The following is an 18,562-nucleotide window of genomic DNA, read 5'->3' on the forward strand; positions in this document are numbered from 1 at the left end:
ATCAAGCTTTGGTTATTTCATGCTCAATCAAAGTGAGGATTGCCAGTGCTCAGAATGGGACAATTTTTGCATGCCATATGTCCATTACCAGAATCAATGTACAGTTTGCTTTACTTTATCTGTAGTTCAGCCCGAAGGCACAGACGATCTTCCTACTTCTCCAGTGTGACCATTTTCCACATTGCTATTACTGTGGAAGTTATCAATTCAATGCCTATTTGAGCGGAATAAATTTTTTTATTTTTGCTGTGGAGCTAGGCATACACTGAGCTGGGTGTGAATTCTTCTTTCATGTCGAACAATAACAGAAAACTGCGAGAAGAGACACATTTAATCAGGGCAACCAGAATTTGAGGGCAGACCCAGGAGGTGAAGAACAAAGGCCTAGCCCAGTCTGCCACCCAATTCTTCTGGGACTGAGTTGTAAATAGATTCAGGTAGTGGGTCTTCCAAAGCTTTCATGATGATTTACATTTGTGCTTATGCAAAAAATATAGAAATGGAATTCAAACCCAGAAAACAAATCCTAAATACATTTCAAGCTCACAGGAGAGCAAAGCAGAAGTCTGAAATCATCCTATGCTGCTTGTGAGGCCTCAAACTGCCTGCAGGGGGAGTTGTAGAAGGTGAATGCCAATGAACAGATATGTACATCATGTCGGGCCAGTCCCAGGGCTTCACTGTTCAATATTCTTTCATCAAAATGGTCTTCTTCGGGTGGGATTTCTCCTGTAGTGTAGTCCCACAAACGATCTTTTCAACAAGAGGAGAACGACATACACCACTGCGCCTCCTAACACTAGGCCAACTGTGATGGCAGCATAATTAGGACCTTAGGTTAAAAAGAAAAGAGCATTTAAATTCTATTGCTTTACAACATCCACACTGGTCAATTTTGGAGCATTTGCAAGTCATGGATCCTGTTCTGAAATTTCTAAAACGTACACAAAAAGCTTGCTTTTTTAAAATGAAAATCTTAAAAAGGAATACATACAGTAACAGTTTTAAAATAGGAAAGCAATAGACATTAAGAGATTTAAAGGAAACAGTGGAATTCAAACTAGGGTCATCTCCTATGTCTTTCCCTATCACATTCCCAGCTTTGGATGTGGCAATTGTGACATTCCTAATGTAACATCCGGACACGAAATTCATATTCTACCAACTCAACAAATTGTTGTGACAACTCCATACCACACAGCAGCCACACATGTGATTATTTTGCTGTTGTAAATATCCATCTGTCCAATATGATGAAGTAACACGGCTCAGAACCATCCAGCAACAGACCTTTTAAAAAAAAATTTAGAGTACCCAATTCATTTTGTCCAATTCAGGGGCAATTTAGCCTGCCAATCCACCTAGCTTGCATATTTTTGGGTTGTGGGGGCGAAACCCACGCAAACACGGGGAGAATGTGCAAACTCCACACGGACGATGACCCAGAGCCAGGATCGAACCTGGGACCTCAGCGCCGTGAGGCCGCAGTGCTAACCCACTGCGCCACCGTGCTGCCCTCATCCAGCAACAGACCTGAGGGAGTCACTAATGTGTACTTAAGGTGATAGTGAATCATGTCCTATAAACAGTGTAGTAAAAAAGGAACATTGGAAATGTTGAAGACGGCATGGTGGCACAGTGGTTGCCATGCTGCCTCACAGCAACAGGGACCCTGGTTCAATTCCAGCCTCAGGTGACTGTCTGTGTGGAGTTTCCACGTTCTTTGCGTGTCTGCGTGGGTTTCCTCCGGGTGCTCCGGTTTCCTCCCATAGTCCAAAGATGTGCAGGTTAGGTGATTGGCCTTGCTAAAATTGCTCCTTCGTACCCAAAGGGGGTTAGGTGTGGTTACTGGGATAGGGTGGGGGCTTGTGCCTAGGTAGGTTGCTTTTTCCAAGGGTCAGTGCTGACTCAGTGGGTCAAGTGGCCTCCTTCTGCACTGTAGGGATTTTATGAAGACAAGCTCTGCCCAATGACTCACTGGGAAATGCATTTCCTGGTGCCAGACAGATCAGGCAAGTCTTAAGTTTGAAGCCTAGAGGAATTAACTGACTTCAGCTAGAGCAGTAGCAGCAGCAGCATAATTATTGTAATTTTTTACAATGCCCATGGACTGAAAGGACTAAGCCAGCCTTTCCTATTTCTACTCACTGTCCAATGACCATTGCTGGAAAGTGAATGTGTTTGGATGTTGGTTTGGGATCCACTGTCTCGACCTCAAATATTTTTCAAATAATCAACACTTTGAGGACAGGTGGAAAAAAATAGGGACAACTTCAAAATATTGATCCAGAAAGCCAGGATCTTTGCAACATACATATGAACCAATTTGACTGGTCCCACTGTTCTGTACACCGAGCTGCACTGAAGATGACCGGGCTGAGAGCATTGGTATGTCCTGTCCCAGAGCATCAACATGGCTGAAAACCAAAAGTTATTTGAGTTAAAGCCGAGGGTGCCTCAGAACAGAACGAAAATTAGTTGTTCCCTACTCTTCCTGCTGATCAGAAGTGACGGTAGCATTTACAGAGTCCTGGAAGTAGGCCAGTTGCTCACCTTAAGTGCAGGTGTTGTTTGTCCCAGGAAGACCAGGAGAGTCGAGGGAAAAAAAGAGGAATTCCATACACTTGGAAAAAAAAAAATCTACCAATCTTGGCAAGGATCACAATGTTAAATGACCCATTATAATGGAAGATTTTCATTCAAGTACAAGGCAAGCTTCACCAGGAATTATTTATATCAATGAATTTATACCAAAGAGTCTCAAGCATGTTCCTCATTGCATCAGAATGTGAGCAACATAATTGCAGTTTAATGACAAATAATTTATAATTCATTTTCAGTCCTCTAGTCTAATGACTGGTTTTATTTAATCAGTTCTGATGCAATGGTACAGATCTGAAACGTTTACTCTGTCCCTCTTTCTACAAATGCTGTCTGATCCACTGAGTGTTCCAGCATTTTGATGTTTTTATTTCAGAGATTTGATCCCCATTCAAAGTGATACTATGTGTGTGACACAGGTCTTAGCACCATTGGCTACGGTTCATGTTTCTCACCAGAAACTGCTACCAGAATTGCAATTGTGCGGGTATCAGGATGTGTGGCTGACAGGATATAGGTCAGCCATGTACATAGCACTCAGTGTCAAGGCTTATATTTTACAGTAACTTCATTGCAATGTTAATGTAATTCTACTTCATAGAATCATAGAATCAACAGTGCAGAAGGAGGCCATTCGGTCCATCGAGTCTGCACCGGCCCTTGGCAACAGCACCCTACTTAAGCCCACACCACCACCCTGTTACACATAACACAGTAACCATTTAATGGTTTGCATTTGATAAGGTTCCCCATGGTAGGCTGATGGAGAAAGTGAAGTCTCATGGGGTCCAGGGTGTACTAGCTAGATGGATAAAGAACTGGCTGGGCAACAGGAGACAGAGAGTAGTAGTGGAAGGGAGTTTCTCAAAATGGAGAACTGTGACCAGTGGTGTTCCACAGGGATCCGTGCTGGGACCACTGTTGTTTGTGATATACATAAATGATCTGGAGGAAGGTATAGGTGGTCTGATTAGCACGTTTGCAGATGACACTAAGATTGGTGGAGTAGCAGATAGATAGTGAAGGGGACTGTCAGAGAATACAGCAGAATATAGATAAATGGGAGAGTTGGGTGGAGAAATGGCAAATGGAGTTCAATCCGGGCAAATGCGAGGTGATGCATTTTGGAAGATCCAATTCAAGAGCGAACTATATGGTAAATGAAAAAGCCCTGGGGAAGATTGATGTGCAGAGAGATCTGGGTGTTCAGGTCCATTGTACCCTGAAGGTGGCTGCGCAGGTCGATAGAGTGGTCAAGCAGGCATATGGCATGCTTTCCTTCATCGGAAGGGGTATTGAGTACAAGAGTTGGCAGGTCATGTTACATTTGTATAAGACTTTGGTTCGGCCACATTTGGAATACTGCGTACAGTTCTGGTCGCCACATTACCAAAAGGATGTGGATGCTTTGGAGAACATGCAGAGGAGGTTCACCAGGATGTTGCCTGGTATGGAGGACGCTAGCTATGAAGAAAGGTTGAGTAGATTGGGATTATTTTCATTAGAAAGACAGAAGTTGAGGGGGGACCTCATTGAGGTCTACAAAATCATGAGAGGTATAGACAGGGTGGATAGCAAGAAGCTTTTTCCCAGAGTGGGAGACTCAATTACTAGGGGTCACGAGTTCAAGGTGAGAGGGGAAAAGTTTAAGGGAGATATCCGTGGAAAGTTCTTTACGCAGAGGGTGGTGGGTGCGGATGCACTATCATTTACAACGAGACGAGAGTAGAGTGTAATCGAGGCTTTATTACGCAGAGATGTGTAGCCTCCCGCAGTTGCTGACAAAATGGCTGCAGCTCGGAGAGCCCACACATTTATACTCCGCCTACTGGGCGGAGCCAGCAGGCAGGGATCTACCCCCGTACCTGTACAGGGGCCTTACCGTAACATACACCTCATATGCGGTACATACAATACAACAGTGGTGACTACCACATTCACCCCCTGTTTAAAAAGAGTCCGGCGGGGGTGGTGGAAGGCTATTTACATGTAGGCGTTTAACATTTTAGGAAAAGTTTATAAATTCAGACGATCGGGCACCTTGATCCATCGTTGCGAGCGCCGCAGTCTCGGTGGTGATTCAGGCGTCGGTTCGGTCCGTCGGTGACTTCGGGAGCGTGTCGACCTCATCTTCATCCCCGGGTGGGACCAAGGGGAGGACGGAATGTCCTGGAGCGGGGATTGTGGTGGGGTGCGCTGGGGGGAGGGAGGGTGGCGCGGGGGACCCAGCTGGTGCCAGGTCCCTGAGGGAGACTGTCTTGGCGGCCGTTGGGGTATGCTACGTAGGCGTACTGCGGGTTCGCGTGAAGTAGCTGTACCCTCTCAACCAACGGGTCCGCCTTGTGGAGGACTTCCTGGGGAAGGCAAAGAGACGTTCATGGGGAGTTTCGTTAGTCGCAGTGCAAAGGAGCGACCGAATGGAGTGGAGGACCTCCTGCCAGCGGGAGGCCGGGAAATTTCTGGACTGTAGGGCCAGCTGGACGGCCTTCCAGCCCATCCCATTCTCCCGCTCCACCAGCTCGTTTCCCCGGGGGTTGTAGCTGGTCGTCCTGCTCGAGGCAATGCCCCTGCTGAGCAGGTACTGACGCAGCTCCTCGCTCATAAATGAGGATCCCCGGTCGCAGGGGATGTAGGCGGGGAAACCGAACAAAGCGAAGATGGTGTTGAGGGCTTTGATGACGGTGGCAGACGTCATATCGGGGTCTGGGACAGCGAAGGGGAATCTGGAATATTCGTCGACCACGTTAAGAAAGTACGTGTTTCGGTCAGTGGAGGGGAGGTGCCCTTTGAAATTCACGCTGAGGCATTCAAAGGGGCGGGAGGCCTTCACCAGGTACGCTCGGTCTGGCCGGTAGAAGTGCGGTTTGCACTCCGCGCAGACCTGGCAGTCTCTGGTGATACCCCTGACTTCCTCGATGGAGTAGGGCAGATTGCGGGCTTTTATGAAGTGATAAAAACGGTGACCCCTGGGTGACAGAGATCGTCGTGCAGGGTCCGGAGTTGGTCCACTTGTGCGCTGGCACATGTACCTCGGGATAGGGCATCGGGGGGGGCTCGTTTAGACTTACCGGGGCGATACAAAATCTCGTAATCTCGTAATTGTAAGTGGAGAGCTCGATCCTCCACCTCAAGATCTTATCATTTTTGATCTTACCCCGCTGTGTGTTGTTGAACATGAAGGCAACCGACCGTTGGTCAGTGAGGAGAGTGAATCTCCTGCTGGCCAGTTTATGCCTCCAATGCCGCACAGCTTCTACTACGGCATGGGCCTCCTTCTCGACGGAGGAGTGCCGAATTTCGGAGGCATGGCGGGTGTGGGAAAAGAATGCCACGGGCCTGCCTGCCTGGTTGAGAGTGGCAGCCAGAGCGACGTCTGATGCAGCGCTCTCGACTTGGAAGGAGAGCGTCTCGTCGACCGCGTGCATCATGGCCTTGGCAATGTCGGCCTTGATACGGTCGAAGGCCTGGTGAGCCTCAGCCGTCAGTGGGAAAACGGTGGAGTGGATAAGTGGGCGGGCCTTGTCCGCATAGTTAGAGACCCACTGGGCGTAGTACGAGAAGAACCCCAAGCATTGTTTGAGGGCCTTGGGGCAGTGGGGAAGGGTGAGATCCATGAGGGGGCGCATGCGATCGGGGTCGGGCCCTAGGACTCCGTGTTGAACCACATAGCCGAGGATGGCTAATCGGTTCGTGCTGAACACGCACTTCTCCTTGTTGTAGGTTAGGTTGAGGAGTTTGGCAGTGTGGAGGACTTTGGAAAGGTTAGCGTCGTGATCCTGTTGGTCGTGGCCGCAGATGGTGACATTATCCAGGTACGGGAAGGTGGCCCGCAGACCATAGCGGTCAACCATTCGGTCCATCTCTCGTTGGAAGACCGAGACCCCGTTCGTGATGCCAAAGGGAACCCTAAGGAAGTGATAAAGGCAGGCGTCCGATTCAAACGCGGTGTAGGGGCAGTCCGCATTGCAAATGGGGAGCTGGTGGTAGGCAGATTTCAGGTCCACTGTTGAGAAGACCCGGTCCTGTGCAATCTGATTGACCATATCAGATATGCGTGGGAGGGGGTACGCGTCGAGCTGCATGTATCAATTGATGGGCTGACTGTAGTCAACGACCATCCTGTTTTTCTCCCCAGTTTTCACAACTACCACTTGGGCTCTCCAGGGGCTGTTGCTGGCCTCGATGATACCTTTCCGCAGCAGCTGCTGGACCTCAGACCTGATGAAGGTCCTGTCCTGGCCGCTGTACCGTCTGCTCCTGGTGGCGACGGGTTTGCAATCCGAGGTGAGGTTTGCAAATAGAGAAGGTGGGTCGGCCTTAAGGGCCGTGAGACCGCAGACAATGAGGGGTGGTAGGGGCCCACCAAATTTCAGGGTTAGGCTCTGGAGGTTACACTGGAAGTCCAGGCCAAGTAGCAAGGCAGCGCAGAGGTTAGGGAGGATGTAGAGCCGGAAGCCGCTGAACTCTACGCCCTGGATGGTGAGGGTGGCGGTGCAGTACCCCCGGATCGCCACGGAGTGGGATCTGGAGGCCACGGAGATTTTTTGGTGAATGGGGTGTACCGCGAAGGAGCAGAGCCTTCCCGTATCGGGGTGGGTGAAGCTCTCAGTGGTCCCGGAGTCCAGAAGGCAGTATGTCTCGTCCCCGTCGACCTTTACTGTCGTCGACTTGGTCGCGAGGTTGTGCGGTTGGGAATGGTCGATCGTGATGGAGGTGAGACGCGGCTGGTCAGCGGCGGTTGCAGGCAATGAGCGGCCCGATGAGGTGTCCGACGAGCAGGGGTCCTGAGGCGGGGAACATGGCGGCGCCCACGGGCCGCACGTGGCCTGAGGCAGGCAAGATGGCGGTGCCCACAGGCTGCATGTGTTGTGAGGCGAGCAAGATGGCGGCACCCATGGACCGCACGTGGTCTGAGGCGAGGAAGATGGCGGTGCCCACGGGTCGCACGTGGGGGTGCAAGGACAATAGTGGCGATTGAGTGGGCCTGGCACACAGCAGCGAAATGGCCTTTCTTCCCACAGGCCTTGCAGAGCGCGCTCTGCGCCGGGCAGCGCTGCCGGGGATGTTTTGACTGTCCACAGAAGTAGCACCTGGGTCCCCCAGGGTTGGTTGGCTGTCGCGCGGCGCAGGCCTGGGGTTGGCTGGGGGCGGTCGCTGGTGGGGTCCACGATGGGGTGTTTTCTGGCGGGGTCAACGATGCCCAGGAGGGGTGTGCCTTGCGGTCGGGGCATAAGCCTGCCCATTGCGTGAGGCGACTGTGAGGGAGATGGCTAGTTTCTTGGTCGCCGCGAGGTCGAGGGTAGCCCCTTCGAAGAGTCGCTGGTGGATGTAACCTGATCCCATGCCCGTAACAAACGCATCTCTAATTAGAATTTCAGAATGTTCAACGGCCGAAACGACCTGGCAATCGCAGTCCCTTGCCAGGGCGTGCAGGGCACGCCAGAAATCTTCCACAGACTCACCGGGGAGTTGATGGCACGTGGACAGAAGGTGCCTGGCGTAGATTTTGTTGGTCTGCTGAGCGTAGTTCTCCTTCAGAAGCGCCATGGCCTCAGCGTAGGTAGGCGCGTCCCGGATGAGGGGAACGATATCGGAGCTCAGCCACGTGTAAAGGATCTGGAGCTTCTGTGCCTCTGAGGGTGGGTCTGTCACAGATCCGATGTATGCTTTGAAGCAAGCTAGCCAATGTGCGAAGGCCGACTTGGCGTTGTCTGCTTGAGAGTGCAGCTGCAGGCGATTAGGCTTGATGCGGAGATCCATCGTTATAAAATCTCTGCGTAATAAATTGATGCACTATCAATTACGACGAGACGAGAGTAGAGTGTAATCGAGGCTTTATTACGCAGAGATGTGTGCCTCCCGCAGCTGCTACCGAAATGGCTGCAGCTCAGAGAGCCCACACATTTATACTCCATCTACTGGGCGGAGCCAGCAGGCAGGGATCTACCCCCGTATCTGTAGTGCAGGGGCCTTACCGTAATACACCTCATATGCAGTACATACAATACAACAGTGGTGACTACCACAGGTGCCTGGAACGCATTGCCGGCGGAGGTGATAGAGGTGGGCACGATAGCGTCATTTAAGATGTATCTAGACAGATACATGAATGGGCAGGGAGCAGAGGGATACAGATCCTTAGAAAATAGGCGACAGGTTTAGATAGAGGATCTGGATCGGCGCAGGCTTGGAGGGCTGAAGGACCTGTTCCTGTGCTGTAATTGTTCTTTGTTCTAACCACAACTAACCTTTTGGATACTAAGGTCAATTTAACATGGCCAATTCACCTAACCTGCACATCTTTGGACTGTGGGAGGAAACCGGAGTACCCGGAGGAAACCCACGCACACACGGGGAGAACGTGCAGATTCCACACAGACAGTAACCCAAGCCGGGAATCAAACCTGGGACCCTGGAGCTGTGAAGCAACAGTGCTAACCATTGTGCTACCATGCCATCACTTGTGACAATAATAAAGATTATTATTATGTGAACCATAAACATTTCAACAAAGTGAGTGTATGAGGAACTATACTCAAAGTCTTGGGAAATAATTACTCATAAACACTTCCATTCTCACCAACGTCACTCTCCTTTTTGATGCGGATTGGTCCTGCGCTCACTTGCTGCATGTCCGACTGTTCCATTTGTGAACTGCTGTCAGAGCCACATCCCAGCACACATGGTTTAGAACTATATATATTGGTGCATAACTGGACATTGCAAGAAACGAATACCTAGAGGAGAAACAGACTATAGTCAGTATGTTGGCTATGTGTAAGTGAGAACTCTTAAGAATAGGGGTCATAGGTAGGGTTACCAAATCTGGTTGGATGGTTCCTTAAGGTTTCATGGCATGATTTGCCACCTCTGACTGCCTCACCTCCTAAAGTCTTTCTTCACCATTTCAATATTTTCATAAATATATATTTTTTAATCCTTGTTTTAATGCAATGATTTTTATCCTGATTGCTCACAGGTGTGACTTGGAAGATTTACATTCTACATACAGGCCAGGAATCATTATTGAGGGCTGGGAATGGGGAGCACAGTAGCACTGTGACTGTCACTGACATAGAGCATCTCAGAAGGACTGACGATAGTATGGATTCCATTTGTTCCCCATCTGCCCAACAACTTTGAATTTTCCCTTTTGAGCCTTCAGCTGTAAAGATGACATTTTTCATCCTTGTCATGTGGGTGAGTTACCTGTTTCAAACACAACTGGTCTTTAACTCGTCCAGCAATATCACCTAAATAGTTGACACAATAAACTTATAAAACAGGTTAACCTGCCTAAGTCAATTGTTACAGTCTTTAACTCTGAGTGGCTGAAATAAGAGACTGTGGAGCTATATCAGCCAAAGGCAGATTAGTTGGATCTTAATTCCAAATTAAAATAGTATTTTTAAAGGTTAAATGAAGAATAAAGGTAAAGAAAAATGAAGATAGACCACCTGACATGTACAACGGGATTCTCCGGTTGCCAACGCTGAGATCGCGTTCAGTCGGAGAATCAAAGTTTACGACCAAATCGGGGGCGGCACTGCATTCGCGATTCTCCGCCCCCTCCAAAGCGGCGTACTCGGCAACGTATCGATGACCTCAGGACATTGCCTGAGGCCCCCCCCGCCCCCCCGATGCTCCACCCTCAACCAGCCGAGTTCCCAACGCATGGTTTTCTCACGGTCTCATCCATTGGGAACTCGGCGTGGCGGCTGCGGACTCAGTCCAGCGCTGCCACAGTCGGGGGAGGGCCGATCCGCGGGCAGGGGGGACTTTGCCAGGGGCTGGGGACATGTGCGGGGTTGGTCCGGGGCAAGTGAGCCGCCAAAGGGGGTGCGCTATTTCGCAGGCCAGGTCCACGAATGGCCGCCGCCATGTTGCACGTCCCGGCCGCTGCAGACCGCCACCATGCGCATGCGCAACCACGGACTTGGCAATTCTCCGGGCCATATCGGCAGCTAGAGCCGGGTGCTCTATGCTGCCTTGACTTTTAAAAAATAAATTTAGTGTACCCAATTCATTTTTTTCAATTAAGGGGCAATTTAGCATGGCTAATCCACCTACCCTGCACATCTTTGGGTTATGGCAGTGAAACCCACGCAAACACGGGGAGGATGTGCAAACTCCACACGGACAGTGACCCAGATCCGGGATCGAACCTGGGCCCTTGGCGCCGTGAGGCTGCAGGGCTAACCCACTGTGGCACCGTGCTGCCCTCTATGCTGCCTTGATGCCAGCCCCCAGCCAAACGGAAGATCGGTGGCCGTTTTACGCCATGTCGTGCATAGCCGCAAAATCGGAGAATTCAGCCCATGGTACAACTTTCCTGTTCATATAAGTAACCTTGAACAACTCTGTATCACATCATGGGCGAAATTCTCCGTTATCGGCGGAAACTCCGCCGATTGGCGCAAAAAACGGCGCAAATCCCACTTGCGTCACGTCATAAAAATGGGCCGATAGCCTGCGGCCCGAAATGGGCTAGCAGCGACGTAACGGGATCCGCGCTTGCGCAGTGGTTCACGCCGTGCAGCGTCATACGCGCTGCACGGCGTGATGGCTCATAAGGCCGCGCAGCTCCCCCCCACCCGACCGGAACACCCGACCGCAACACCCGACTTGATGGCTGGCCGTCGCTCAGCCCCGAGGTTCGAGTCACGCGATGTGGAGGCGCTCCTGGACGCGGTGGAGCAGAGGAGGGACGCCCTGTATCCCGGGCACGGCCGCAGAGTTGCCCCACGCCACAGCCGGCGTCTGTGGAGGGAGGTGGCAGAGGCCGTCACCGCTGTGGCCCTAACACCACGGACAGGCACCCAGTGCCACAAGAAGGTGAACGACCTCGTCAGAGCAGACAGGGTGAGCCTCCCCCATATCCCCCATATCCCCCCCTCCCCATATCCCCCATATCCCCCCTCCCCCATATCCCCCCCTCCCCCATATCCCCCCCCCATATCACCCCTCCCCCATATCCCCCCTCCCCATATCCCCCCTCCCCCATATCCCCCCTCCCCCATATCCCCCCTCCCCCATATCCCCCCTCCCCCATATCCCCCCTCCCCATATCCCCCCTCCCCCATATCCCCCCTCCCCATATCCCCCCCTCCCCCATATCCCCCCTCCCCCATATCCTCCATATCCCCAAATGAATCCAGCCCTAACCTTAACCTCTGCAATGCACGCGCAACCGATGGCGTGCATTCATATACCTGCCTAACACTGTTGCCTTTTACCCCTGCCACCCCCCCCCCCCCCACAGGAGAAGCGCGCACACAACAATAGGGAGCATGTGAGGACTGGAGGAGGGCCCGCTGATGAGAGGCCACTGACCGTAAACGAGGAAAGGGCCCTGGAACTGGCTGGCGGACCTGAGGACCGGGAGGTTGCTGATGCAGAGGTCGGGGCCCCACGAGCAAGTGAGCCACCAACAGCCCGTCCCCATATCCCCCCTCCCCTATATCCCCCTCCCCCGTATCACCTGATCACTGCCTGATGTCTAACCATGCATGCTTCATTGTGTATCGCAGGACCAAACGTCCAGGCACCCATCCCCGCAGATGCAGACCGCCCGCAGGATGCCCCTCGGAGACCACAGGAGACGGAGAGACCCGCACCCTCCAGCATGCGACGCCCGCAGGATGCCCCTCGGAGACCACGGGAGACGGAGAGACCCGCACCCTCCAGCATGCGACGCCCGCAGGATGCCCCTCGGAGACTACGGGAGACGGAGAGACCCGCACCCTCCAGCATGCGACGCCCGCAGGATGCCCCTCGCACACCACGGGAGACGGAGAGACCTGGAGCAACAGGGAGACGACACCCCCGTCACGTGCGGGAGCGACCACCCAGCGATGAGGGGGGCAACCACAGGCCCCCGTCACATCCAAGCCAGGACACCACTACCCAGGACACCACTATCCAGGACACCCCTACCCGGGACACCACTACCCAGGACACCCCTTCCCGGGACAGCACTACCCGGGACAGCACTACCCGGGACAGCACTACCCGGGACAGCACTACCCGGGACAGCACTACCCGGGACAGCACTACCCAGGACACCCCTACCCGGGAAGACGAAATACCGGACAGTGACTCAGAGTGGATGGGTGGAGACGAACCCCCACCCCAAAGTGCCATGGACTCAGAGTGGGATGAAGAGCACGACACAACGCCACTGCTGTCACCAACACCCTCCACCATCGCAGAAACACTCACCACGGTTGGGCACTTTAGTGATGAGGCGTCTGGTACACTCACTGGTGCGCACAACACAGCCGTCCCGGTACAGCAGGTGGAGGTAGGAGCAGCAGAGGGACCGGGCGGTCGGAGGGCAGCCCAGGCCAAGCGAACATCTGCCGCCCAGATGGATCCCGGGTTCCTGCAGTTACCACACCCACACATAGATCCGATGCAACCACCGACACGGAGACGAGCGAATAGGGTGACGGGTGGCTTGCGGCGGCTGCGGTCGCAGGTGGAGGAGTCCACCCGCGTCCAGGAGCTGGGAGTGGTCCCGGTCATGCGTGCCACCCAGGCTGACACCGCACGGGTGGCGTCCGCGGTGGAGGCAATGGGTGCGACGGTGTCAGACATGGGGAACGGTTTGCGAGGCCTGGGGCCTTCCGTGCAGGCGGCGTCTGTGGCCCAGGAAATGGCTGCCCTCTCACAGGAGGCCATGAGCCAGTGCCAGCGCCAGATGGCAGAGGCGCTCAATGCCATAGCCCAGTCTCAGCAGGCCATGGCCCAGTCTCAGCAGGCCATGGCCCAGTCTCAGCAGGCCATAGCCCAGTCTCAGCAGGCTATAGCCCAGTCTCTGCAGGCCATGGCCCAGTCTCTGCAGGCCATGGCCCAGTCTCAGCAGGCCATCGCTGAGGGCATCGGCGCCAGTGGCCATGTGCGAGCTGGCGTCGCACTGTCGAAGACAGGGTTCAACAACCCCCTGGGCTCCATGGCTGCAAACCTGCAGACCCCTGTCGATACCAGCACGGGCCTCCAGGACTGGCAGCGCCAGATGTCGGGGGCGCGTCGGATGGCCAGTCCGTTCGCATCCCCCACCCATGTAGAGGCCTGGGGGCCATCGGGCACCCCGAGGGAAGAGGAGGTGGTGTGGTCCGTCCCGGCTCCCTCTGTCGGGGAGGTCCCGGTACACCGCGACACCTCGGACTCCCCCCCTTCCGTCCCAGGTGCATCGGGTGGGCAACGGGCAGGACAGGCTGGCAGCTCGCCATCCCAGTCGCCCGGGCCGCAGCCTGGCCCATCTAGGCCAGGACGCCTCAGGAAACGGCCGCCAAAGGGATCCGGTGTCAGAGGGCAGGAATCACAGGAGTCCACCTCCAGTTCTGCTGTACCGTCTGGGGAACCACGTAGACGTAGTCAAAGGGCCCGTAAGGCCAAACAATTAGACACTGAGTAAGTTGGCACGGGTGCAGGGCACAGATGAGTTTTAGGGGCAAGGGCACGTGCATGAACTCCTTTGGTTATTAAAGTCAATGTTACACCTACCGAAGCTGCCTTTGTGCTCTGTCCAAAGTGTGCGGGGGTGTCATGTACGTTGAGCGCAAGTGTGTGTGTGAGGGGTGGTCTTACCTCAGCCCCAGGTGAGTCTGCCCCCTTCCCCCTGGGCCGCCATCAACATCCCCCGGGCAGAGGACGGGACCGTGCGCTGCAGTGTCACAGCCGCATGCAGGGATGGTCCGGGTGGATGGTGGTACTGTGGCCATGGGTCAGACATAGTCCAACGATGTAGAGCCAGGAGCTCATCGGAGGCGGGTTGTCATCATTCTCCATGGCCTGCGATAGACACGCGTCCACCCGCAACTGGGTGAGCCCGGCCCGTTGTGCCGCCGGTGGATCGGCAATTGGGGGTGGGGGGGTGGTGTGCATGCGGGTGGGGTGTGTGGGGTTGGGGAGGGGGGTGAGGGTGCTGGGTGGGTGGATGGGTGGGGGGTGTGGGTGGTCGGCTGTTGTCATGGTGTGCGGTCTGTGGCCATACTACCCGATTCCCACGCCCATCTAGTCAGTGAAGCGAGCGTCTATCAGTCTGTCCCGTGCCCGCTGGGCCAGCCGGTAAGGGTGGACAGCCACCCGCCTGTGTCTACCCCGTCTGCCCTGACCATTGCCCCCATCCCCCTCATCTGGGGAGGACTGGGCCTCTTCCTGCTGCTCCTCCACTCCGCCCTCCTCTGCCTGCGGCACATCGCCCCTCTGCTGGGCTATGTTGTGCAGGACGCAGCACACCACAATGATGCGGCCGACCCTATCTGACCGATACTGGAGGGCGCTCCCAGAGAGGTCCAGGCACCTGAAACGCATCTTCAGCACGCCAAAGCACCTCTCGATCACTCCCCTTGTCGCTACATGGGCATCATTGTAGCGGTTCTCCGACTCATTGCGTGGCCTCCGTATAGGCGTCATCAGCCACGATCGCAATGGGTAGCCCCTGTCGCCCAGCAACCAGCCCCTCAGCCGGGGATGGCGTCCCTCGTACATGCCGGGGATGGATGACCGCGACAACACGAATGAGTCGTGTACACTGCCTGGGTGACGGGCGCAGACGTGCAGGATCATCATGCGGTGGTCGCAGACCACCTGTACGTTCATTGAATAGGTCCCCTTCCTATTAGTGAACACGGCCCTGTTCTCTGCAGGTGGCCGCACGGCGACGTGCATCCCATCGATCGCGCCCTGGACCATGGGGAACCCGGCAACGGCAGAGAAGCCCACGGCCCGGCACCTTGGCTGGCCCGGTCCACGGGGAAGCGGATGTAGCGGTGCGCCATGGCATAAAGGGCATCTGTCACTGCCCGGATGCACCGATGCACCGATGTCTGCGATATGCCGGACAGGTCCCCACTCGGTGCCTGGAATGACCCCGTTGCATAAAAGTTCAGGGCCACCGTAACCTTGACGGACACGGGGAGAGGGTGTCCCCCGCCAGTGCCACGCGGTGACAGGTGTGCCAGCAGGTGGCAGGTGTGTGCCACGGTTTCCCGGCTCATCCGGAGTCTCCTCCTGCATTCCCGGTCCGTGAGGTCCTGGTATGACTGCCGGGGCCGGTACACACGGGGCGCCCTCGGGTGCCTCCGTTGCCGTGGGGCCACGACGTCCTCCTCCCCCTCCTCGTCCTGTCGGTCAGGTGTCCCTCCAGCCTGGGCGGCTGCCGCCTGCCCCTCTGCGGCAGCCTGCGCCGCCTCTCTGGCACGCTCCTCCTCCTCCTCCTCCTCCTCCTCATCCAGGGCAACATAGACATGAGCGGCTGCCACCACGGCGGCCAACATCGCTGGATGGTCTGAAAACATGACGGCCTGGTGGGGGGGAGGGGAACGACGACATGTCATCATTGCCCATATCCCCTCCTCCCCCCAGCCAGGTGGCATGGACCGCATGGGTCCAACTGTTGGAGGCTGGCACCTGGCCAGGTGGACCAACTCATTTGCCCTCCCATCACCCACCCGGCACGGACCCCCTCCCCAACCCCCAACCTCCACCCCAGCACGGACCCCCCCCCAACCTCCACCCCGGCACGGACCCCCTCCCCAACCCCCAACCTCCACCCCAGCACGGACCCCCCCCCAACCTCCACCCCGGCACGGACCCCCTCCCCAACCTCCACCCCAGCACGGACCCCCCCCCCAACCTCCACCCCGGCACGGACCCCCTCCCCAACCCCCAACCTCCACCCCAGCACGGACCCCCCCCCAACCTCCACCCCGGCACGGACCCCCTCCCCAACCCCCAACCTCCACCCCAGCACGGACCCCCCCCCCCAACCTCCACCCCGGGACGGACCCCCTCCCCAACCCCCAACCTCCACCCCAGCACGGACCCCCCCCCCAACCTCCACCCCGGCACAGACCCCCTCCCCAACCTCCACCCCGGCACGGACCCCCTCCCCAACCTCCACCCCAGCACGGACCCCCCCCCAACCTCCACCCCGGCACGGACCCCCTCCCCAACCCCCAACCTCCACCCCAGCACGGACCCCCCCCCCAACCTCCACCCCGGCACGGACCCCCTCCCCAACCCCCAAACTCCACCCCAGCACGGAACCCCCCCAACCTCCACCCCGGCACGGACCCCCTCCCCAACCCCCAACCTCCACCCCAGCACGGACCCCCCCCCAACCTCCACCCCGGCACGGACCCCCTCCCCAACCTCCACCCCGGCACGGACCCCCTCCCCAACCTCCACCCCAGCACGGACCCCCCCCCCCCCAACCTCCACCCCGGCACGGACCCCCTCCCCAACCTCCACCCCAGCACAGACCCCCCCCCCAACCTCCACCCCGACACGGACCCCCTCCCCAACCTCCACCCCAGCACGGACCCCCTCCCCAACCCCCAACCTCCACCCCATCACGGACCCCCCCTCAACCTCCACCCCGGCACGGACCCCCTCCCCAACCCCCAACCTCCACCCCAGCACGGACCCCCCCCCCAACCTCCACCCCGGCACGGACCCCCTCCCCAACCCCCAACCTCCACCCCAGCACGGACCCCCCCCCAACCTCCACCCCGGCACGGACCCCCTCCCCAACCTCCACCCCAGCACGGACCCCCCCCCCCAACCTCCACCCCGGCACGGACCCCCTCCCCAACCCCCAACCTCCACCCCAGCACGGACCCCCCCCCAACCTCCACCCCCGGCACGGACCCCCCTCCCCAAACCCCCAACCTCCACCCCAGCACGGACCCCCCCCCCAACCTCCACCCCCGGGACGGACCCCCCTCCCCTCTACCCCCCAACCTCCACCCCAGCACGGACCCCCCCCCCCCCAAACCTCCACCCCGGCACGGACCCCCCCTCCCCAACCCCCAACCTCCACCCCCGGCACGGACCCATTCCCCCCCGGCACTCCCCCGGAGCCCAGCCTACTCTAACCACCCCCCCCCCGCCGCACACACACACAAGCCGAGACACACCTCTCCTCACGCAATCAGTCTGCGGCCACGCCATTTCCTGCCCAGAGCCAACCCCCCAGGCCGTCAGTCACCTCCTCGCTGGTCGGCGTGAGCCTGGAGCACCGGGTCACGCCGATGAAAAGGAGGTTTGATTGACGTCGACGTGAACGGTCATCACGTCGACGGGACTTCGGCCCATCCGGAAGGGAGAATATCGGCAGGCCGAAAATCGGCTGCCTTGCGCAGACCCGTGACATTCTCCGCGGCAGCGGCGCCATTAACGCCCCGCCGACTTTTCTCCCTTCGGAGACTTCGGCGGGGGCGGGGGCGGGATTCACGGCGGCCAACGGCCATTCTCCGACCCGGCGGGGGGTCGGAGAATGACGCCCCATATTTTTAACATTAACAGGTTAAAATAATATATTCTCAGTGGCTGGCAATTTCTTTAATGGACACAATTCAAAAGTTAGGCAGAAAGATAAGCCCATTTCCATGCCCATTCTACCAATATCAAGATATGCTCAAATTTCCTGTGATTTTCATTTGAGTGTAAAATGGGGATAAAGCATTGTAATCAATTGCTCTTTGAAATGTAACTCTTTTACACCCAAGATTCTGCAGTCTTAAGCCACAGAATTGTTTTGCACATAATTGATTACTTGCATCACTGGGTACAAATACTGGAGAAATTTGAGACCAACAGGTCATCTTTTATAATGGATGAAAACCTCTGTTCCCATATTACCTTTGTGTCTTTATCCCCGTAATTGGCATTGTGACAGCTGGCTCTGCACACCAGAAACTAACCCAGTTAAAAATCATAATGGTTACGTTTGGAATTGGCTTCAGTTACTGTAATGTTTCATGATATCACTACAGTTACTTTATTTTAAATGTTCATCAAATTTTTTTTTAAAATGGCCTCCCTTTTTTAAAACAGTATATTGAAGCTCTGAAAGTATTAAAAGTAATGCTTCCACTTCCCACTGGAAACAATTAAAGCAATCTTGCTCTTACTTTAATCACTGTGGTAGCTCGATTGCCAATTTAGAAAA

General features: G+C 55.8%; 1 protein-coding gene across 2 annotated transcripts in view; it reads right to left on the reverse strand.

Annotated features, from left to right (window-relative positions):
- Nucleotides 1–217: 217 nt before the first annotated feature.
- Nucleotides 218–18,562, reverse strand: part of LOC140384543 (uncharacterized) — a 246,255-nt gene continuing 227,910 nt past the window's right edge. For both annotated transcript variants that reach the window (XM_072466336.1, XM_072466335.1), the window contains 2 exons: nucleotides 9,182–9,338; nucleotides 218–832 (listed from right to left, as the gene is read on the reverse strand). In XM_072466336.1, coding sequence (XP_072322437.1) covers nucleotides 699–832; nucleotides 9,182–9,338 — 291 coding nt within the window. In that variant the 3' untranslated portion in view covers nucleotides 218–698. The remainder of the gene's footprint in view (nucleotides 833–9,181; nucleotides 9,339–18,562) is intronic.

Source organism: Scyliorhinus torazame, chromosome 10 (genome assembly GCF_047496885.1).
Source record: "Scyliorhinus torazame isolate Kashiwa2021f chromosome 10, sScyTor2.1, whole genome shotgun sequence".
Lineage (NCBI taxonomy): Eukaryota > Metazoa > Chordata > Chondrichthyes > Carcharhiniformes > Scyliorhinidae > Scyliorhinus > Scyliorhinus torazame.